The 21,855-nt window shown below is 51.4% G+C and overlaps 1 protein-coding gene across 1 annotated transcript; it reads left to right on the plus strand.

Annotated features, from left to right (window-relative positions):
* Positions 1–961: 961 nt before the first annotated feature.
* MSX1 (msh homeobox 1) lies at positions 962–5,102 on the plus strand. Its single transcript, XM_084799116.1, has 2 exons — positions 962–1,649; positions 3,975–5,102. Exons 1-2 carry the CDS (start codon positions 1,181–1,183, stop codon positions 4,415–4,417), a joined length of 912 nt encoding a protein of 303 aa, XP_084655242.1. The 5' UTR covers positions 962–1,180; the 3' UTR covers positions 4,418–5,102.
* Positions 5,103–21,855: the final 16,753 nt, after the last annotated feature.

The raw sequence follows: 21,855 nt of genomic DNA on the forward strand, positions 1-21,855 counted from the left end.
ACAGACCCGGAGTTAGTAAAGTGTGATTGTTTTGGAGGACTCATTGTCTGAGGTCAGGTTGAGGCCAGATCGGGGATTTTGTTGGTGGGTTCCGTTGGTTTTATTTCAATCAATTCTCTCTCTATCCAAGGGAGCCAGTGGTTCCTTTGGCTGGCTGTTCTCTGGGAAAAAGTGTAACTTGCTAGAGAAAAATCCGGGGGGGGGGGGGTACAAGTTTATATGAAAAGCAAGCGCATTTCCCAGACCATGGTACATATTCCTGTACCCACAGAACCAACAGGACCCACGCTTCCTTTGATAAACTTTGCCAGCCCTTGGAGACAAAGGCCCACTTTTACACACACCGCCCCCCCAGGTAAATTTTTGAAGATTGTTAGACACAAGAGACTTAGGGGTTTTTGTTTGTTTGTTTGTTTTGTTTTGTTTTGTTTAAAAAAGTAGTATTATCCCTTTCTACCCAGACTGACAAATAACTATGATCATTCAAAAACAAATTCAAAAAGAATTTGTAGACGAACTGAAGTAAAACTCTTGGCGATTGAGAGAAGGAAGGGAGACAGAAATAGCAATAGACCGTAAGAAAATGGGTAGAGGAAAGAAAACAGGCTTTTGAAGAAGTGACCGAGGGGCGGTGAAGGACAAACTGACTAGGACAGATAAGAAGAGCTAATAAAGAAAAGTCCCTCTGGAACTTGGTAGGATCCACAACCAGGAGGTACCCAGCCGGGCAGACGCCCACTGGGCTAAGCCGGGCGGAAAGGGTCCCCAGGTACCTCGGGCTCTCCACCGCCCCTGGGGCTGGCTTGTCCCTGCCTAGAGCGCCCCTAGGCCGGGTGGGCCTCCGGGCAGGAGCGCGGCCCAATGGTTCACTCCGGACCCGCCCCTTCGCGTGCTGATTGGCCGCTGCAGCGCTGGCCTTGCCTTATTAACAAGTTCTCAGGGGAGCGGCGGCGGACCCGGAGCCGGCGAGTGTGCCCGGGAATTCGGCCTGCGCGGCGCAGGGATTTAGGCCCAGCTCGCCGGAGCTGGCCTTCTGGGGGAGCCGCGGGAGGCTCGCGCGGGAGGGCCGGCCGGGCCAGGGCCCTGGGAAGTCGCAGAAGCCGGCCGTGCTCCCAGCCCGCCCGCAACCCATGCTCCGGGGCTGGCCCGAGCTGCGGCTGGAGGTGGGGTCCGGCTCTGCATGGCCCCGGCTGCTGCTATGACTTCTTTGCCACTCGGTGTTAAAGTGGAGGACTCCGCCTTAGGCAAGCCTGCTGGGGGAGGCGCTGGCCAGGCCCCCGGTGCTGCTGCGGCCACGGCGACCGCCATGGGCACAGATGAGGAGGGGGCCAAGCCCAAAGTACCCGCTTCACTCCTGCCCTTCAGCGTGGAGGCCCTCATGGCCGATCACAGGAAGCCCGGAGCCCAGGAGAGCGTCCTAGTGGCCTCCGAGGGGGCTCATGCTGCGGGTGGCTCGATGCAGCACTTGGGCACCCGGCCCGGGTCGCTGGGCGCCCCGGACGCGCCCTCCTCTCCGCGGCCTCTCGGCCATTTCTCAGTCGGGGGACTCCTTAAGCTGCCAGAAGATGCTCTGGTGAAGGCCGAGAGCCCTGAGAAGCCAGATCGGACCCCGTGGATGCAGAATCCCCGCTTCTCCCCACCCCCAGCCAGTAAGTAGCCAGCCCTGGATAGAGAGCTAAGGGGCCCGAAGGGGGTGTGGAGCCCGAGGGCGCCAGGCCGCGCGCCGGCGCCGGCTTGTCTCGGGCGTCGGCGTACCTGCATCTGGGTACCTGGAGGCCGAGCAGAGGTTGCGTTGGTGGGGAGGCCACCTTTTGAGCCTCTTCCCACTCCCACCCAGGAAGAGAGTTAGAGGCCTAAAGTAGGCAAAAGCTCTCAGTCCGTTTTCGCGCGCTCCTGGCCTTGGCATAGTGCCTCCGAGCGTGTCAGTTCACTTGAAGCGCGCGGATGTCTGTGCACCCTCTTATTCTTCCGGTACTCAGGACGCCGAGGGTTCCCTGCTCCTCCACCTTATCCTAAACACAGTTATTTTGCACCGTCCCTTAGATGGACGGAACGGCCAGTACCAGTACTCTCGTTCTGGGGAGTTTCACTTTCTTGTAATAGAAGCCTGTAAACCGCCCCCCCCCCACCTCCATTTAAACAACCACTCCTGAAGTTCCAGAGCTCTGCGAAACTCCTCCCGGACCCATCTAGTTCTAAACATATACCTGGTGGTTTGGACGTGTAGGTGATTTAGCGAGACCGGACGCTCGCGGGCTAGTGGGGGGGCGGGGCAACAAGACAGCCAAAGGAGCTCCCAATTAACCCCTTTGCTAGCTCCTGTCCGCGTTGGACCCGGCTTTCGAAGCGGACCCAGCAGCCAGGGGCATATTACAGGACAGTCCCAAGTCCTCGCGGCCCTCGGGCTTCCTTTCCCCAGCGAACCCGCTTGAAGATATTTCAGGAGCACGGGAAATTCCCAAGTTTTCCTCGTTTCCTCCGATTATTCCGCACCACATAATAGCATTGCAAATTCAATAGCGTGATGCTAAGGAACGATTTTTATCTTGGAATTAAACGTCTTTGAAAAGACAGCCCCCCGCCCCCGGGCCTAATGATTGGCGAAGGTGGCCCAGAGCTGGGCTGTTGCTGCTAACCAAAGTGACATTTCCCTGTGAACCCTTCCTTCTTTCGGACCGCCTAGCGGGGAAACCGAGTCTGGGGCCAGCTTCTTTCCAGACTTGCCGTGGCCTGAGCTGGGGAAGAAGGGGGGGTGTTAACTGGAGATTTCGTTTGACTCACATCCTGGTGGTCTGAGGGCCCAAAGGATTATTTTTTTCAAATGCTAAAAAAAGAAAAAAAATGCATAGTTAGGCAAAACCCTAAAGGCGGGTCGTCCTTGATTTCAATTCGATTTCCGAAAGGAAAAGCTGCTTGCAGAGGCAAAGCATCCTCCTGGAGACTTAGGAATTTGGTTTAGAATTTCAGCTTCTAGGACCCCCAGATCAAGGCAATCACCAAGTGGGGTGTGTGTGTGTGTGTGTGTGTGTGTGTGTGTGTGTGTGTGTGTGTATGGGGGGAGGGAAGGTGGTTGTTGACACTTGTTTTATCCTGCAACAGTGTTGTCAGGCATAGCAGGGGTGATGAGGGACTGAAACCTAGTTCCCTGACTAGGCCGGCCCTCCAAACAATGGCGGCTCTCTACTAAGATTTAACCTTTACTTGGAAAGCTGAAAGAACAGATAGGTGGAATGTCACCAGTCTCATCAAACTGAGCCGTGGGAGTGGGGGTGGGGTGAGAACCATCACCCCACCACACCCACACCCACACCCACTATTTGGTGCGGCTCTAGAACTCAGGCACTGTGCTTACGAGAGAGACTGAAGTGGAAACTGAGATGATCTGAAAGAGCAGCACGTTTAGATAAACAGCCTCTTATGTATTTTAGAATTGCCACAGTGACACCTCTTGATTGGCCCTAGTTCCCCGTAGAAGCTTGTGTTTGATTAAAAAGTGTGGGATTCCAAATGTGGGACCCATCCTATGCAGTGCACTTGGTGGGGACAAATACAAATGTATGTCTAAGGTATAAAATCCAGCATGACCTTGGGCTGGGCAAGGGGCCCCTGAGTGTTTTATGACCCCCTTAGCATTCATTTTCTCACTGTGCACTGTGCACTGTGCGTGGCCCAGAAGAGGCCCCCTGGTTCGGAAGGCCAGACTTTAATGTAAGTTGGCACTTTCTTTGCTCAGTTGTATTCCATCCAGCGTTGAACTTGCTTCGATTTCATCTGGCACCTTCGCAGGCGAGAATCCCTGCTGTTGGGTTATATAGCTGGAGAAAATGTTTTTCGCGTGTTTGTAGTGCCCAGCACATAGGTGCCTTAGTAAAATCGGAATCAATGTCCAGAATAGTTTCTGTTCCTTAGTAATACACCGCACTGAGACTTCCCTAACTCCTTGCCTTTTTTTTTTTTCTTCTCCGACCCTTTAGGGCGTCTGAGTCCCCCAGCCTGCACTCTACGCAAGCACAAGACCAACCGCAAGCCGAGGACCCCCTTCACCACCGCGCAGCTGCTGGCTCTGGAGCGCAAATTCCGCCAGAAGCAGTACCTGTCCATCGCCGAGCGTGCCGAGTTCTCCAGCTCGCTCAGCCTCACTGAGACGCAGGTGAAGATCTGGTTCCAGAATCGCCGAGCCAAGGCCAAGAGACTGCAGGAGGCCGAACTGGAGAAGCTGAAGATGGCCGCGAAGCCCATGCTGCCGCCAGCTGCCTTCGGCCTCTCCTTCCCTCTTGGCGGCCCTGCAGCGGTAGCCGCAGCTGCGGGCGCTTCTCTCTACAGTGCCTCTAGCCCTTTCCAGCGAGCCGCGCTCCCCGTGGCGCCGGTGGGACTCTACACAGCCCATGTAGGCTACAGCATGTACCACCTGACATAGGTGGGTCCAGAGTCACCTCTCTGTGGGGCCACCCCCTCCTCCAGCCACCTTCTCTAGCAGCGGGAGTTCTTCCTAGGGAGCTCCGCTGCCCGACACCACCTGGCCCCCTTCTCTTAAGTCCCTTGCTATGGTTCCTCCTGGTCATCGTTTCCAAATGCTCCTTCTCCCTTGTCCGACCCCTTCTGGGAAAAAAAAAATGGCCAGAAGGTTCTAGATGTACACGAGCCAGTTATAGATGTGGAAATTAGGGGTACCCCCAGCAGAATTAGAGGTTGAAGGAGACCAAAGGCCAAAAGAACTAGAGACCATGACTCCATCAGCTACTTCCTGTCCTAAACTAGACAGGACTTGCACGGAGAAACTGCTGTTTGGTGCTTCAGGAGATGAGCAGGAGCCCAGCTCCTTCTACTGTCAAACTCCAAGGGCTTTGTGGGAGCAAAGCATTTCTCTGAGGGGGCAGGGCAAATGCTGGTGCTTAAGGTAGGTTGAAGAGACTTTGCCAGGACCAGAAAAAAAAAGTTAAAAAAAAAAAAACCAATCTGTTTCTATTTAACAGTACATTTTCGTGGCTCTCAAACATCCCTTTTGAAGGGATCGTGTGTACTATGTAATATACTGTATATTTGAAATTTTATTATCATTTATATTATAGCTATATTTGTTAAATAAATTAATTTTAAGCTACAAGAAATGATGTCTGCAGATTTAGTTTTGTGTTTTAATGTTTGTTCTTTCTCTTCACATATACAGTTCTTTCCAGTTTGATAGTAGTTTTTTACACTAGCATCTTTCAAAGGTGACAGGAAGGTGTACAGGAACCATCTTTTGCGCATACAGAAGAGATTTGCATTTAACACAGTCAAATGGAGAATTGGAGCAATTACCTAGGATAATTAGGCTCAATTTTCCAATTCACTTTAAGCTGAAATTGACACTGGCTCTTTCCACCCATGACCCAGTCTTCTTTTTTTCCCTCCTCCCCTTTCAAACTGTCTGTGAAAACAAAGTGACTTGCCCAAATGGTTTGATGACTGTCAGCAGCTAATCCAGACAATACCTGTCCCCTCAAACCTGTTTTTCCTACTGAAAGGGCAGTAGAGGGGAGGAGGATGCCTCTAAACAACCACTCGTGTAGATGCAATGTGTGGAGTTCCGTTTTGAACTACCTAAAGAGCTTTGCACAGCTAGCCCAACCTGTTAACAACACAGAAAACATGCAGCTGCACAGAAGGGTACAGAAGACCCAGGGCTACCCAGCTTTTGTGCCCTCATAAACTGGGTTTTTCTTTTTATGTAGCCAAGTTCAGGCTTCCAAGAAAAAATATATTTGAGTAAGTGCAAGTTTAATCTTCTGGGGAAAATTCTGCAAGGATGTAAAAGATAGAAAGTTACTCCTCGGTAAACCAAGCCTGGTGTGTCCTTCCCTTTCTCTTGTGTACTGTTCACCCCCTAAAGTCTCACCAAATCTAGGTACTTCCCTCCCCAGCCTCTTGTCTGGGGGGGGGGGCTTGGATAGAGCCCTGGGCAACCTGAGTCCAGAGTTGTCAAGAGGGGGGAACCCAAAAAGAACCCTAGTACCCGGGTGGTAGGGAACTTAGAGAGGTGTGCATGTCTCTGCTCTGCTTAAGTAGAAACTGCTTCTGGCCCCAAGGCTCAAATTGGCCTGGGGATTTCTTTGAGAGGTTTCTGGTGGCGGTGGCGGTGGGGGGCTTGGAAGGGTTCTGCACTGGCTCCAAGCTATTCCAGAGGTACCTTCGCCTTTGGTCCTCCAGCCTGCTGTAGCTGGAGTAAAGGTTCTGTTTCTCTGGGTATTTGTCACACCCTCATCCCTAAAAGAAGAAGCAGCTTGTCCGTGGATCTTAGTACCGGCACGGGGATAAGGACTGAAGGACTCAGGGAAGTGACCTTCAGTCTCTGGGCCTCAAGAAGCAAGTCAGGGACCTGAGTGGTGATGGAGTAATCACACCTACCAGGCTGGGATCCTGCATGGCATGCTCAGTAGAGGTACTTGGAAGTTAGGGTGTTTCGGCTTCTTGCTGTCGGTCACATAAGTCGAGCAGTTTAGACACAGTCGTTTATATCCTGACTCCTATGCCGACAATCTCCTGGGTTCCTTCCTAGACAGCTGCTGGGGATGGTCAGAGTCTATCTCCCGTGGGCCGCGATGGCTCCGTGGTGGAGCCTGCCTCAGCGCCCGTGTGACCTTTTCGTACATAGGGTCATGCCATCTTGCTGTGCCTTGGTTTTCTCACTGGGAAAAGGCATTTAGAATCTTTATAATCCTTTCTTAGAATTTGGGGGAGTGTTAACCCGCCCCACACTGGGCACTGCGAGCTAGAAGATTTCACGGGGTGGGGGTGGGGGGGCTCGGGCCCGGGTTCTCAGCTCAAGAGTCATTTCCCTTTACTTAGAAGAGAGAAATGGCGGGGCAGGATCTTGTGTCTCCTCCGGCCCAGGCTCCGGGGCCTCCTGGCTCCTCTGAGTTTAGCAATTTAGGGTCGAGGCAAATTTAGAGCAACATAATTGCTGTAATGAGCAACGGTTCGCGTTCTGCAGGCGCGCCATGGCTCCAGCGAGGCGGTAGCTGCAGGCTAGGCGGGCGCGCCTTCTCTCTCTCCCCCCTCCCGATCCTCCCTGGGACCCCCGCCCGCAAGCGCCTTGGCCTGTGGAGGCAGTCTCGGGTCGGGGTTTCTCCTTCCATTACTGGGTCCCTTCAGTTTTCTGTTTTTATTATTTATTTTTGTCGTTCAGCCCTTTCTTTGCCCAATTTCTTATCTCCTAATTCTCTTTCTAGGCCGGTGTGTACACAGAAAGTGCTCAATAGATGTTCACCCACTGACTGGACGTCCAGTTTTTGGAATCGCTTTAAACCCAGTGAGGCAGAAATTTGCGGCCCCGGGTGGATGCTGCTTCTCACTGTGGGTTCTGGGGCTGGGTGTCTTGTCCATTCAAGTGAGAGTGATGTTTGCAATGGGTCCTTGGCTTGGTCCTTTGCGGATCAGTTTCTTGGTCTAGCTAAGTGTCGTCTTGATCGCGGAGAGGGGTGGTGGGGGTCACCATCTAGGGCGGGCGTTGGCAGGAATCTGTTCTTGGAATCTAGTGTGTGGGGCACGTTACTGCCCTAGCTGCTTCAATTCTCCGCTCAAACACAGCTAAGAAAGGAACACAGAAGGGATTCGATCTGATTTCATTCGAACCTACGCGTTCCCGAGGAACATCCCAAGTCTCTATAGCTGAGGGTTACCGAATGCCGTGACAGTTCTCACACCAAGTGCGAGTGTCCCGGGAAACCAGCCACATGTGCTCTGGGCCCCAATTGTGATTTTTAACCCCTTTCCCATGACTACGCCCAAGTCCTGTTCCAAGGGCCGTGAAAGGGACTTCTCCTATTTCCAGCGGGGTGTTTGCACTGGAGTTTTTATTTTGTTGGGGAGATGACGGTAATCTAGTCTGCGAATTCCGTTTCTGAGGAAGCCACAGGCCTAGAGGCCGGTGCAGCGTGGTAGCTGGGACGGAGATGACACTGGTCTGGGATGGAGACTTGGAGCACCAGAGCTCTGGGCATAGGTGGCTGGGCTGAGGCGGTCAGGACCCGGGAGGCTGGGTGGGGCTCACGTTTAGAGTGCCTAGTTTCAGGGTACGTGGCTCGGATAGCTGATCCTGGGAGGGCGGCCCAGGACGCCCCAGGAGGCTTACAAGAGACCAGGAGTCCCACCGCGGGGGCCCCTTTAGAGACCCGAGGCCCCTAGGTGAGCCCAGCTGGTCTAGGCCAGCGCCCCGCCAAAGCCCTCGGGGGCGCAACAGGGAACTGTGAGGAGAGGCAGCGGCCGCCTTTCAACTCTTTGGCTGGCGCCGTCTTGGCCAAACCCCCGGGGCCGCAAGTCCTCCCGGCTCCATCCTGTCCTCTCAACCGCTCGCTCCTCCGCGACAGTCCTTCTTTCCCTCATGCTGGGCGCCACCCGGAACTCCTAACCTCCAACTACTACAGCCAAGTGTTCACTCTCCTTCACTGCACCCCAAGCTTGCACCAGGACTTGGGAATCACTTAGCTCCGCTCGACAGCTCGGGTTCCGCCGGCTCACTTTGGCTCTTCCCGTCCGCTTCCGCCACAGCGCCACCCCGCGGCCACAGCCGCCCCTTCGCAACGTCAGCGGCCTACAGTCCTTTTGCCTGATGCTCCCTCTACACTACACTATAGGCAGAACCCACAAACTGCTTGTGCACATATGATCCACACATATCGACACAACACACCAGCACAATCCCCAAGCCAACACGTGCACCCCAGACGCACAACTCAGACCCACACAGGTGCCCAACACATGTTCAACCATCACACACCACACTCACAAAATCAGTAGTGGGCACATACACTCCAAAAAACACACAACCTTGTGCACAAACCCAACACACAGCCCACTGATACAGACACATAAACACACACAACTGGTAGAGCTACACATTACACACACAACCAACACTCATTGCCAAACACACGCATACATGTTAGCATCCAACACAAAGGCCCTACTCCACAGAGGCCAACTTGACCCTGTCAAGGCCACCCTCTAATGGCTAAAGAGTTAAGACCTGCTGACAGAGACACACTTTCTTGGGAGGAAAAGAGGGATAGGAGAGAGACAGACCTAGATGGAGAGAAAAAAAGTCCTGAGGAATGGTTGGAGAGACCCACGGAGAGACCCAGAAGAGCCTGGCAAAGAATAGAGAATGGTTTTCATCAGGAGACAGATAGATCACAGCATCCTAGGTGCGGGGTACAGGCACCAGTGTGAGCACCAGAGGAACGCTCTGCAGGAGCATGCACGTGACTGTTTATGCACTTGGGTTTTTGGCCCTCACGCACATGTGTGTGCACAGGCACTTCTAGCGTGCATAGCTTTCATGGGTGGGGGTCGGGGAATGCTGGGAGGCCTCTTCCACGGACATCAGGAGCCTCATTCCCTTATCTAGAGCAGAAAAGCTGATCTGCATTTGGCAAAGCCTCTCATGCCTTCCAAGAGGTGGCCCTAAGGGACCAGCTCTGTTCACTCTGGGATCAGAAGCCAGGCCCAAGATAGAGAATGTCTGTCCAGCATCCTCTGTCAAGCAGGCACAAAGACTGCTGCTAGGGGCAGCCAGAATGCCCCTAGATACAGCAGTCTGTCCGTATCTGATCGCTGGCATGAGCTCGGCTGTCTCCTTGTAGAACTTGGTTTTTGACATGTGGGGGCTGTGGGATTGTGATTTGAGGCAAGCTCCTTAACTCTTCTGAGTCTGTCTTTCCCCCATCTACAAAGTACAGGATTCTCCTGTTTTCTTGCGGTCCCAGGAAGAACATGAAAAGCTCGGCAATGTGCGTGGCCCCATTCAGTAACACATATCAATTGTGGGCTCTTTACAAAGCAGGCAGGCAGAATTGTGCCCCAGCCTTCCAGGAGACTCCAAAGAGCCAGAGTGTGCTGACCACTAGGGCCAGAGACACGGGGCTCCACTCTGGATTTGTCCCCATCTGGATGGGGTCCTTGATCTAGCAATTTACTACATCCCATAGGAGTTTTGATTCCACCCTAATGCCCTTGCGCAGACCCTGGCACATCTGAGCAGGTTCAATGACAGCTGCCTAAAGGGTTTAGTTAGAAGCAAATTTATGGGTCCGCCTTAGGCTCCTGGTCCTTGGGACCAGACAAAACAAAGGGGTCACACACCATGTCACCTCCATCCTCATCCCCAACGGGCACCGATCCCCATGGGGAACTTGGCTACTCAGCTTTTCAGACTCGCTAGATTTGAATCTGCTGTTGTGGGACTACAGGGGCCGTCTGTCTCTCCCTCCAACTCGGACAGGCATGGGCAGTCTCTGCATTGCAGTTCAACTGGGCAGAGCTCCACATTCAGCTGTGAGTGTCTGTTTGTACACATGCAAGGGGCTGCAGGCACAATTTGCTGTGTTGGCAGAGAAGCAAGGAAAAGTCCATGGGACACAAAGCCTGAGCTTTGCCTGCCACAGCATGAGGGTTTGGTTTTTCTTTTTAGATCATTCCCTCCAGGACACCCTCCTTTGGCTGCGTAAGAATGGACTGGCCTCTTTTCCTCCAACCCTGAACTCTTATTTTGCTGGTGCTTAATTAATGATGACACTTTTAGACAGCCACCTCATCCCCTTTTCTAACCAGTAGACACTCCTGAGCTCCTGAGTGTGAAGGGGTAGGGTGCTTCCAAAGGGGGGGGGAAAAAACCTATGTTAAGCTTGTGCAATCTGGAAGTTTGCATTTAGGTGTGTTTCCCATCAGCCGCTAGGTTTGGGGAGTCCTCCCATAAGCTTCGTCTTTGAAGTGGGCCCCCACAGTGCATCCCATAGGGTTTGGTAGAATGAGAGAAAAAGCCTTTCATCATGGGCTGCTTATCACCTGACCTTAATTTTAGAGTGGTCCTGGGAGGGCTGTCATGGCAGTTTCCCTGATGTGGCTGAAGCTGGCCAGTGACGCACCTTGTATGTGCAGGGCCCATCTGAGTTCTCCCCGAGGACGATGACAATGAATGCTCGATCAGGGGACACGAACCAACCACCGTGGTATTCCTACTCTACAAGCCAGATAATGAGGCTGGTGAGGGGCAGATCTTTAAACCCAGTCGGAATGGGATCTGCCACTTCTTGTTCAAGCTGAGGCCGAGGAAGTTGGGGGTAGCTCAAACAAGAATAGGGTGGGCCTGAGCAACGGTGTGTTCTGGGCACTGGGCACAGGGGCAGGGTGCCTCCAGCTTTTCTTTCCTACTCCTTCATTTCCTCAGTGACGCCAGCAGAGAACCCCTCTCCTACACTCCATCCTTTGAAGATGTGCAGGAGGGGGAAGGATAAATAGGGCTGGAAGCCGAGGGATGCTTCTTGGACAGCAGTTGGAAGATACAGAATTAAGATACCCCTTTTACTCTCCTAGCGTCAGCCGGCTCCTGAACTTAGCTGACTCCCAGGATTCACCAGCTCAGTCTCACTCTTGGGTTTGGGCAGTACTTCAGAGTTACGCTGTTTGTTTGTTGTCACCCATGGGCTAGCGATCTCCTTTGACACAAGATGATTAGACTGAAAGGAGTTATGGGACTTGGTCTAAAATGTAGGCAGATTTAAGCCCAGTGCTCACCAACTCCTTCAGGGCACGGTAGCAGGTAAACAGGAGTGTCAAGTAGAGATGAAACCTCAGGGGCAACAGTGGATAGCAACCTCCTGTCTCCCACAGCAGGCAAGCTCAGCCTTTCTGTGGGGGCAGGGCGGGGGCAGAGTTGTGAGCTGAAAGCTGAAGTTAGGGGTATGGGGTTTGAAGTCTTGGGTTCAAAGACCATGCAGGAGAAGTTTCCCAGAGGTAGGTACCTGAGTGTAAAGGTCCTAAGGAAAAGCCCATGCTGGCTAGGCTGGAACTAGCCTCTGGTAGCTGAAGCATGTGGCCCACAGAGTATATGTACTATTCCCTGCCCCACCCCCAGCACTGTAAAGAGAGGTAGTGTCAAGGTAGGAGGGGCACTGGGATCCAGTTATCAGGGAAGTGATGGTGGCCTGTCACAGAGATTGCTGGGAGGTGCCTCCTTTTCCCATGAACATCTCCTTCTCACTGTGTGTCTCACAACCACCCACTCAAAGGGTGCTAGGAGAGACCTTCTGATGCCTCGGAATGAAAGATCCAAGGCCCATAGATGACTTCTTCCTCCTCCTCCTCTTCCTCTTCCTCTTCCTCCTCCTCCTCCTCCTCCTCCTCCTCCTCTTCTTCTTCTTCTTCTTCTTCTTCTTCTTCTTCTTCTTCTTCTTCTTCTTCTTCAGAGCTCATGCAGCTGGGTCATGAGACCCACAGACTGGTCCCCAGCTCTACTCAGGAGCATCTGAAACTCAGCTGTTGCTGTGCCAGCTGGTTAAGAGGCCAGCTGGGTCTCAGCTGTGGGGTGAAGTTGATCAAAAATACGCCTAGCTAACCATAGCTCCCAATCTTGCTTGTTTTCCCTTACTGACACTGTGCTGTGCTCCTTGGCCCAGCTGTGTGGTTCCAGAGCTCAAGCCATCCAAGTCCTTCTCTGTATCCATCCACAAGTAGAGAAACTGAGGCCTGCCCTTCCCGCCTCCAGTGCAGGAAGAGGAATGCAGTGTATATTGATTGAGTGGGAGTATGTGCCAAAGCCTGTGCCAGGCCGCAGAGTGCTTGGTGATTTTAATCCTGCAAAGGGCCCAGTAACAGAGGGGCCAGTGCTAGGCTAGCATCACCACCACCCCCTTGTGGCCACAGGTATGCTGTCACTCAGAAGATGAAAGTAGATGGAGGTCTCGGGCAGACCAGCTTTACACTGAGAAGGTAAGGGGATCCCAGGTGGCTGCATCTCAGGAGGCTATATAAGTGCCAGGATGGGTGGAGAGAGGGGTGGGGCGGGGTGGGGCGGGGTGCCTGAAGGGCGGAGAGGAACACCAGGGAAGGAGGGCATGCTCTACTGTCTGGATCCTGCCTTTCCTTGCTGCCCATTTTACAGAGTTGGGGGCTCGAGTCTCACTTGTAGCCCTGAAGTCATCTCCTTATTCCTTGTTCTCTTTCTCCCTGCAACCCTCACTAGTATTCCCTTCACTCTACAGGCTCTGCTGTTAAGCATACTCGTCAATTTCTTCTCCCCGAGTACAGCCTGGCCCCAGCTACTCAAAGCATTACTTTCTCTGAGCTGGATTCTGTGCCAGGTGGCGTATCGGTGTCAAAGGAAGTAATTTTACAGCATGGCTGTGGAGGAGAATCCCGCATCAGTCAGGTCATGCTCCCAAGGCTACCAAGTAGTGACCTGAGGAGCCTGGATTCTCACTCAGACTCCTAGCTTTCCCAGTGTGTGTGTGTGTGTGTGTGTGTGTTTGTGTGTGTGTGTGTGTGTGTTTGTGTGTGTGTGTGTTTGTGTGTGTGTGTTTGTGTGTGTGTTTGTGTGTGTGTTTGTGTGTGTGTGTGTTTGTGTGTGTGTGTGTTTGTGTGTGTTTGTGTGTGTGTGTGTTTGTGTGTGTGTGTGTGTGTGTGTGTGTTTGTGTGTGTGTGTGTGTGTGTGTGTGTGTGTGTGTGTGTGTGTACCTGAACACCAAGGGAGGAGTGGCAGCCACGGGCAGCTCTTCCCAAGGCCTTTCTGCTCCCAACTCTCACCAACACACCCTCTCCCCCAGGAGTCAGTTCTTCAGGTGACATGTTCCTTAAATTCCTCAGGAGTAAGTAGGGATCCTGTGGCCCCAGTGAGGGCGGGGCAGGTGGGCTGCCTAGCCTAATCTGCTCCATTAGCTTCTGAGTGCACCTTGGGGTAGGTCCACAGGTGAATTCTCACAATGGGACAGCCAGGAAATAGGGCTGTTCATTGTGGGGCCCCATTTCTGGCAGGAGAGTCCCTGATCTCCTTATAGCAGTCTGGGGACCCAGAGAAGGACCAGAGTGCCGTGGGTGGAACCGCCACATCTTTCTCTCTGCTCTCCTCTCCCTTTCTCTTTTTATTTTATATTTATTTACGTCTTTGGTTTCGCTGAGATGGGGTCTCTCATGTAACCCTGGCTGCCTCGCACTCCTGATTCTCCTGCTGTTACTTCCTGAGTACAGGGAGCTTGGTCTCTTATTTCATTTTAAATTTGATCCGTCTGATTCCTCAGGTTGAAAGGTTAAGATGGTTAGGTGGCTTCTAAGGACACAGGTTCAGTTTACCAACATTTGTTATGAAAATGAGTGTTTTCCCCTGGCGGTTCACGAAAGTAGCTAGCACCAAGGACAGAATGAAAAGTAAGCCAACAAGCCAGGCCAGGCTAGAGCACTGAAAGGTGCTATGTTAGTGTTTCTGTGACAAGACACTTGACAAGAATCTACTTAAAGAGGAAGGGTTTATTTTGGCTTAAAGTTTAAGAAGGGACCTTGCTTGGGAAGCCATGGTGGCTGTCTGGAGATGTTTGTGCTCACAGTTTGGAAGTAGAGAGCAGACAGCAAACACCCTGTGCTACATAAAACCCCAAAACCTGTTGCTCCCAGTGACTTACTTCCTGCTCTGAGGCCCTACTGCCTAAAAGTTCCACAAAGTTCCCAAACAGCGCCACCTACTGGAGACCAAGTGTTCAAACCCATGAGCTGATGGGGGACATTTCTCACCTGTTTTATCTTGCTAAATGACATCTCTGCTTTTGATGGAAATTCACAGATTGAGCCTCCCAAAGTCTTTTCCCCCTCCCAGAATAGTGACTTCTAAGACCCTACCTTTAGTAGCTGGTTAGTCCTTAGCTGTTTCCATAAGTGCTATGTGAGGCTTCCTGTTTTGTTCACACCAAATGGCAGCCCTTGCCCTAGCCCACAAGCCTCTATGGGATGGCACTGGGAGATGGCTCAGTTGGGATAGAGTGTGTGTCACAAAAGCATGAGAGGGGCTGGAAAGATGGCTCAGGGGTTAAGATCACTGGCTGCTTTTCCCTAAGACTGGGTTCACTTCCCAGAATCCACGTGGTGGCACATAACCGTATATAATTCCAGTTCCAATGGTGTTCAAGGCCCTCTTCTGGTCACTGTGGGCACTGCACACACATAGTGCACAGATACCTATTCATGCAGGCAGCTACCCATATACATAAAATAAAAAATAAAGTTAAAAAGTGTTAGAATCTGTTCAATCCTCAGCACCCCAATTATGTGCACTGTAAGCAGCAGTGCACATCACTGATCTTGGTTCTTAGGAGGCAGGGAGAGAGAGGGGAGAATCCCTGGACCTTGCTGGCCAATTGGTCTAGTCAAACCAGTGAGCTTCAAATTCTTGCAAAAAAAAAAAAAAGTGGAAAGTAATAGAGGAAGACGGCCAAAGTCAACCTCTGGCCTCCATATAGGTGCACACACATGTAAGCATTCACCTGTACACATATGAATGCACGCAAAACCTATGTGATTCAACTCCTTTCTTCCTGTGATTTCTAATCACCCTCACCATTGTGTCTTCTCTGATCTCTGGCCAGCCCTCAGGCACAGCGCACACACAGCCCTGCCTCAGGGCTTTTGCACTGCTGCTCCCACCTGGAACGCGGACCTTCTGGCCAAGTCAAATCACCAAAGGACATGAAAGGAAGCTTGATCTGAGGGTCTCTAGACTCTCAGCCACAGAGGCCAGAGGCTGTATCTCTGTAACCAGGACCATGCCTGGCATACACTAGGGCCGCAGCATCGGTAACTGGGATTCTGCCCTCCTTTCACCCATGAGCAGCTGTAGCTTCCACAGAGGCTGCAGGTGGTGGCTGGATGATGAAGCACCCTGTCGAGTGTGAGCACAACTGAGGAGCTACCTCCTGCTCGCTCTCTCCAAGAAGGTCCAGGAGGCATGAAACTGGGTGCTGAGATGGAGGCAGCCTCCCTCCCTCCCCAATTCCTTGGCAGGCCCCCTGGGTCCTGGATTTTGAGGAAAGTGGAAGAAGTTGACCCTTATTTCCATGGACTTCAGCCTGGTACCACATTCATATCTGCATTTCCCTCAGGCAGAGTGGACCCAGAACAGGACAGCTGGTTCAGCTGGGAGGGGACAGGGCTTCCAGCAAAGGAGGTGAGAGGGAGGTGCTGCTCCTGTGACCTCAGTAAGCCAAGAAGTTACTTTTTAAACTTCTTGTCTTACACTGAAGCCAGTGGAGCCCTCCCCACTCCCCACACTCTCTGACATCAGCGCCCTCCCCACTCCCACACTCTCTACATCAGAGCCCTCCCCACTCCCACACTCTCTACATCAGAGCCCTCCCCACTCCCACACTCTCTGACATCCCAGCCCTCCCCACTCCCACACTCTCTGACATCAGAGCCCTCCCCACTCCTACACTCTCTGACATCAGAGCCCTCCCCACTCCCACACTCTCTGACATCACAGCCCTCCCCACTCCCACACTCTCTGACATCACAGCCCTCCCCACTCCCACACTCTCTGACATCACAGCCCTCCCCACTCCCCACACTCTCTGACATCAGAGCCCTCCCCACTCCCACACTCTCTGACATCAGAGCCCTCCCCACTCCCACACTCTCTGACATCACAGCCCTCCCCACTCCCCACACTCTCTGACATCACAGCCCTCCCCACTCCCCACACTCTCTGACATCAGAGCCCTCCCCACTCCCACACTCTCTGACATCACAGCCCTCCCCACTCCCACACTCTCTGACATCAGAGCCCTCCCCACTCCCACACTCTCTGACATCACAGCCCTCCCCACTCCCCACACTCTCTGACATCAGAGCCCTCCCCACTCCCACACTCTCTGACATCACAGCCCTCCCCACTCCCACACTCTCTGACATCAGAGCCCTCCCCACTCCCACACTCTCTGACATCACAGCCCTCCCCACTCCCCACACTCTCTGACATCACAGCCCTCCCCACTCCCACACTCTCTGACATCAGAGCCCTCCCCACTCCCACACTCTCTGACATCAGAGCCCTCCCCACTCCCACACTCTCTGACATCACAGCCCTCCCCACTCCCCACACTCTCTGACATCAGAGCCCTCCCCACTCCCACACTCTCTGACATCAGAGCCCTCCCCACTCCCACACTCTCTGACATCACAGCCCTCCCCACTCCCACACTCTCTGACATCACAGCCCTCCCCACTCCCACACTCTCTGACATCACAGCCCTCCCATACCCACCACTCTCAGACATCAAAGTGTTCCCACACACTTCCCGTTCTATGACATCAGAGCCCCCCTGCACCCCACTACTCTATGACATACTATGCTGACTATAACAACATTCTTTTTTTTTTTAACGTGAAAAAGCTCTAAATTTTCCTTGAAATATCATAGCTTGTGGAGTAGGTAGAAGCATGACTCGGGTCTGCTTTCACGGCATATGGCTGATATCTGTTTTCCATAACTTACATACATGAACTGACCCTTAAGACGCTGTAGGAAGTCAGGCCGGTCTCACCCGGAGCCCGGGCCCTGCCATGACCGTCTAGGGCTCTTATTTCAAGCAGGCTCTGTAGTTGGTGAGACTGTGCAAAGCCACCCTGGCTGGGGGGCATTGTGTGTGCTCACATGTGGGTGAGACCAGACAACCCAGTCCACATGCAGTTACAGAGAGAGCATGCGCGCTCTTTGACACAAGCACAGGCAGTTCTCCGTGCCGAGCATCTGCTGGGGTCCTTGTGCCTGTTCCTCTATTTCACAGCCACAGTGACAGCCCAGTGGCGTGGGTGTCTTTTTCCTGTTCCTCAGTAAACGCTGAATTCCAGAGGTACTGAACCAGCTGCTCAAGAACCGAGTCTGGAATTCAGATTTAGTTTGTGCAATTGGAAAGCTCACATCCCTCCAATAGGCTGATGCTGAAGCTTGCTGCGAGGGCCTTCAAACACTCCGAAAGTGGTAGAAAAATAAGAATTAAGTAAAACACCGAAAGAAGATTGTTGGGAATGCAAAACAAACAACAAACAACCCCTTTCCTGGTGGCTGTCACCAGGGACCGTAAGTGACAGGAACTCTGACAGGCAGCCTTGGACTTCTCATAACTGCCTGGCTACAAGAGAAAGCTAATGAAATGTTATGAGGTTCTCCCCACCCCACCCCCACCCCCCCGCCGCCTTGTTAAAATCTCATTTCAAATAATTTCGTTCATCCTCCTTTTCCTTTCTTTTTTCTTAAAACAAGGAACAAAAACAAATGTTTTCCAAAGCTTCAAACCAAGACCTCTATGTGGGTTTCTCTTTTTCAGCCAAATATTCTGAGCCTTTTCCCAGTGGGAATTCCCTCCCCCTTCCTGTTGCTGCCAGTCCTCAGCGTCTTGCTATTCCCCCTCTACTGTCCTCAAATGCCAGCACTGTCCCCACAGGTGGCCAGAGTCACGGGTTCAAATTGGGAAGCTTTTAAAAAAATTTTTTTTTGCCACTAAAACAAATTCTTATTTTGTTTTGTTTTGTTGTTGTTGTTGTTGTTTTTGTTTTTGTTTTGGCTTTTCCAGACAGGGTTTCTCTGTGTAGGGTAGATCAAGCTGGCCTCAGACTCACAGGAATCTACCTGCCTCTGCCTCCCCATGCTGGGATTACAGGTGTGCACCTGGCACAGATTTTTATTTTAATGTAAAGTACACATCAGCACATTTTCACTGTATGCTAAAGGAGGAGCCCATAAGCGTATAAACTATGTTCTCGTTGCTTTACCTAGTTGTTAAAGATTTGCAACAATAATTTAGTTTTTAGTTTTTTTTAAAAAGAAGTTATACATAGTTTAAAGACCAAGTGGTTCTGAAAAACACAGGAGAAGAACAAGCCTGTCCTCGCCCTTAACATCCCCAATTTTGATTGAGATACAACCTTTTCAATGTGTAAGGATGCCTAGGAGCTGGAGTTACAGGTGGAAAGAGCACATCCCTGCACTAGATCGCTCCTTTTCCCTCATTGGCCATCTGAAGGCAAGATGGGTCACTAGCACCTGGACAGGAGTCACCCTCGGAAGCGCAGCCAGGATTCTTGCTCTAACCACCACAGTCTGATCTGGAAAGAGCCGAATAAATGCTATCAATACGCAAAGGACCTAGGCTTCATCAAGTTAGACTGAGCGACCTTGAATGGACATATATAATAAGCACTATGACTTTCTTCTCCCAAATATTCTCCTACAATATCTTATGCCTCAGAGGCTCTGAAATATAGAGGTTTCTCTGCTGCTGTCTTTCTCCCATATCTGAGTCTGTTCCTCTGTTTCACTTTCACAGGGAAAGACACTGCTGCTCCCAGAAATCAGGAGCTTCCTGGACACAAAGAAGACTTGTGGACTGACTGATGGGTTGGTTGTCTGGGTAGCTAGTAAAACAGTGATCCACCCAAGTGCAACGGGGCAACCCAAATTACAATGAAGAGAACACCTGAATCCTAGCTGAAGCCTGGATTTCTACGTCTAGACTTTCGCTCACAGTTTTTTTGAATATGCAGCCCTGACCTTGAGATAGAAAATGTCCCTTGATAAGGCCACATGACTCAGTCCCAGAGTCCTAGCCTCTCAGAGTCACCAGGTAAAGATTGAGACAGGAGAAAGCAGGCCAGCTTCAGTAAAGCAAAGGAAAATGCATATTTTGTTGTTGTTCTTCTATGCCTAATGACAAAGTCAGGCTGGGGAGGTAAAATGTTCATTGTTAAAGTAGCAGGATTTATCTGAAATCCCATCATTTTCAAGGCAGAGGTAGGAGGTTCTTGTTTGAGGGCAGCCTGGGCTACATAATGGGGGAAAAAAAAAAGAGAAAAGGGGGGGAGGAGCTAGAGAGATGGCTCAGTGGTTGAGAGCACTGACTGTTCTTCCAGAGGTCCTGAGTTCAACTCCCAGCAACCACATGGTGGCTCACAACCATCTGTAATGTGATTTAATGTGCACTGTATACAAAATAAATAAATCTTTTTTAAAAAAAGAGAGAGAAAAGGGAAGAAGGAAAGGAATGAACAAATGAACGAATGAATGAATTGCTCTTGTTTTGAAAGACAAGAAGGGACAAGAAGGCAAAGGGAAAGCTAGATTGTGTAACTTGGGGCCACTCAGTTGGATGTGGGGTCAGAGGTCAGCCTGGAGGTTTTACCCTGGGAGCTCTCTCAGGCCTGGTGAGAGCTCTATAAGGAGCCCATGCACTGGTTAGTGTTTTGGCAATTTGACCCAAACTAGAGTCACCTGGGAAGAGGAAACCAGTTAAGGAATTTTCGACACTAAATGGCCCATGGGCATGCCTGGAGGGGCAGCTTCTCGATTAATTATTGACAGAGGGGTGATCAGCCTACTGTAGGTGTTTCCTGGGGTGTATAAGAAAGTACGAGAAGCAAGCCAATAGGCAGTGTTTCTCCATGGCCTCTGTTTCCGTTCCTGTCTCCAGGCTCCTGCCCTTGCATCCCTCACTGATGGACTGTGATGTGGAAAGGTAAAGCTGAAACAAACCTTGTTTTCTTTAAGTCACTCCTGAGCCTGTGGGTGTGGGTGGTGGGTACAAAGTTTAAGTCTGTCTGTTTGCCTTCAACCCTAGAGCAGAGGGTGGGGGGTGGAGGGTGCTGCTCATGCTATGACAACAGAGTGACTTCAGCCATTGGGTGCTTTTGAGGTGTGGGGTACACTTCAGACATGGCATATCTGGATGTTGTGGCTGCAGCTAGCTTCTGAACTTGTCTGTGTTTTAGCTTCCTTCTCTGATGTGGAGCAGCGGCCATTGTAACACAACAAATCCCCCTAGTGCAGTGTCGATTAAATGACAAGTCGTGAGACCACACCTCATGCCATCATCGACACCAGAGAGCCATCAGTATGCCCTGTCCCATCACCTGCCCGACTGCTCTGGGCCTCTGCTATTTTCAGTGCATGTCTTTGTTGTCAAGGTGAGAGGTGCCTCCTGGCACGATTCTTTCATGGCGAATGCTCAGTTTTGCATAAGGGCTGACCTATAAGGGCTTAATAAAACCTGGCTGAAAGGAAGATAACTTAATAGCACTGCGCCTTTCCTCTCTCTCTCTCTCTCTCTCTCTCTCTCTCTCTCTCTCTCTCTCTCTCTCTCTCTCTCTCTCTCCCTCCCTGTCTCTGTGTGTGTGTGTGTGTTTGTGTTATGGAATAGGCATGGAGTCCAGAGAAGACTTTGTGGAGTGGTTTCTATCCTCCTTCCCTGAGTTCCAGGGATTGAACTCAGGTCATTAAACTTGCATGGCAAGCCCTTTCCCAACTGATCCGTCTTGCACCCCTTTGTTTTTAGATACAGAATTCCTCAGTGGGACCTGCAGTTTGCTAAGGCTAGGCTGACAGACCAGTGAATTCCAGGGATCCTCCTGTCTCTTCATCCCAGCAGTGTGGCTGCAGGAATTACAGGGGTGTGTAGCCATGCCCGGCTGTTTGCATGATGTTCCAGGGATTGAAGTTAGAACCTCAAGCTTACCCAGCAAGCACATCACTGACTGAGCCTTCTGCACAAGCTTCACAGAACAGATTGCTCTCAGTGTCCTATGGGGACCCTTGTCTCTTCCTTTCACAGCATTATCAAGTCCAGTTCTGTCCAACGTCAGACTCTCTGGCACTGGGGTCCTCTTGAGCCCCAGACCCAGCAACAGACTGAAGTCATCACAGTTGAGATTAGATGCAAGTCTCATGATCCACATTAAAAGATATCAGGAATGGGGGGAGGGGAGGCATAATATGTTCTGGCTGGATCGCCCCCTTCGTCACTCTTGAACTGTCTTAATAGAAGTTCTCTTTTTCTTTCTTTCTTTCTTTTCTTTTTTTCTTTTTTTTCTTTTCCTTTCTTTCTTTCTTTCTTTTTTTTTTTTTTTGCGTGCAGATTATCTGAGAACGGCTTGGCACTTGGGAATTTTCCATTGGCGTGAGCTAAGCATACTGGCGCCAAGAAAGGAGAGAAGAAAATCAGACAACGTGGGCCCCGGTTTTCCTGCCAGTCTCAATTTGGGAGACTTTTTCCATCCTTGGGGCCATTT

Source organism: Acomys minous (genome assembly GCF_964271855.1).
Source record: "Acomys minous genome assembly, chromosome: 10".
Taxonomy (NCBI): Eukaryota; Metazoa; Chordata; class Mammalia; order Rodentia; family Muridae; genus Acomys; species Acomys minous.

Excerpts from the sequence above, each read along its gene's own strand:
- MSX1 (XM_084799116.1), top strand. The coding sequence starts at position 1,181 with ATGGCCCCGGCTGCTGCTATGACTTCTTTGCCACTCGGTGTTAAAGTG. Across the intron at positions 1,650-3,974 it reads CTTCTCCCCACCCCCAGCCA|GGCGTCTGAGTCCCCCAGCC; the intron begins GTAAGTAGCCAG and ends CCGACCCTTTAG.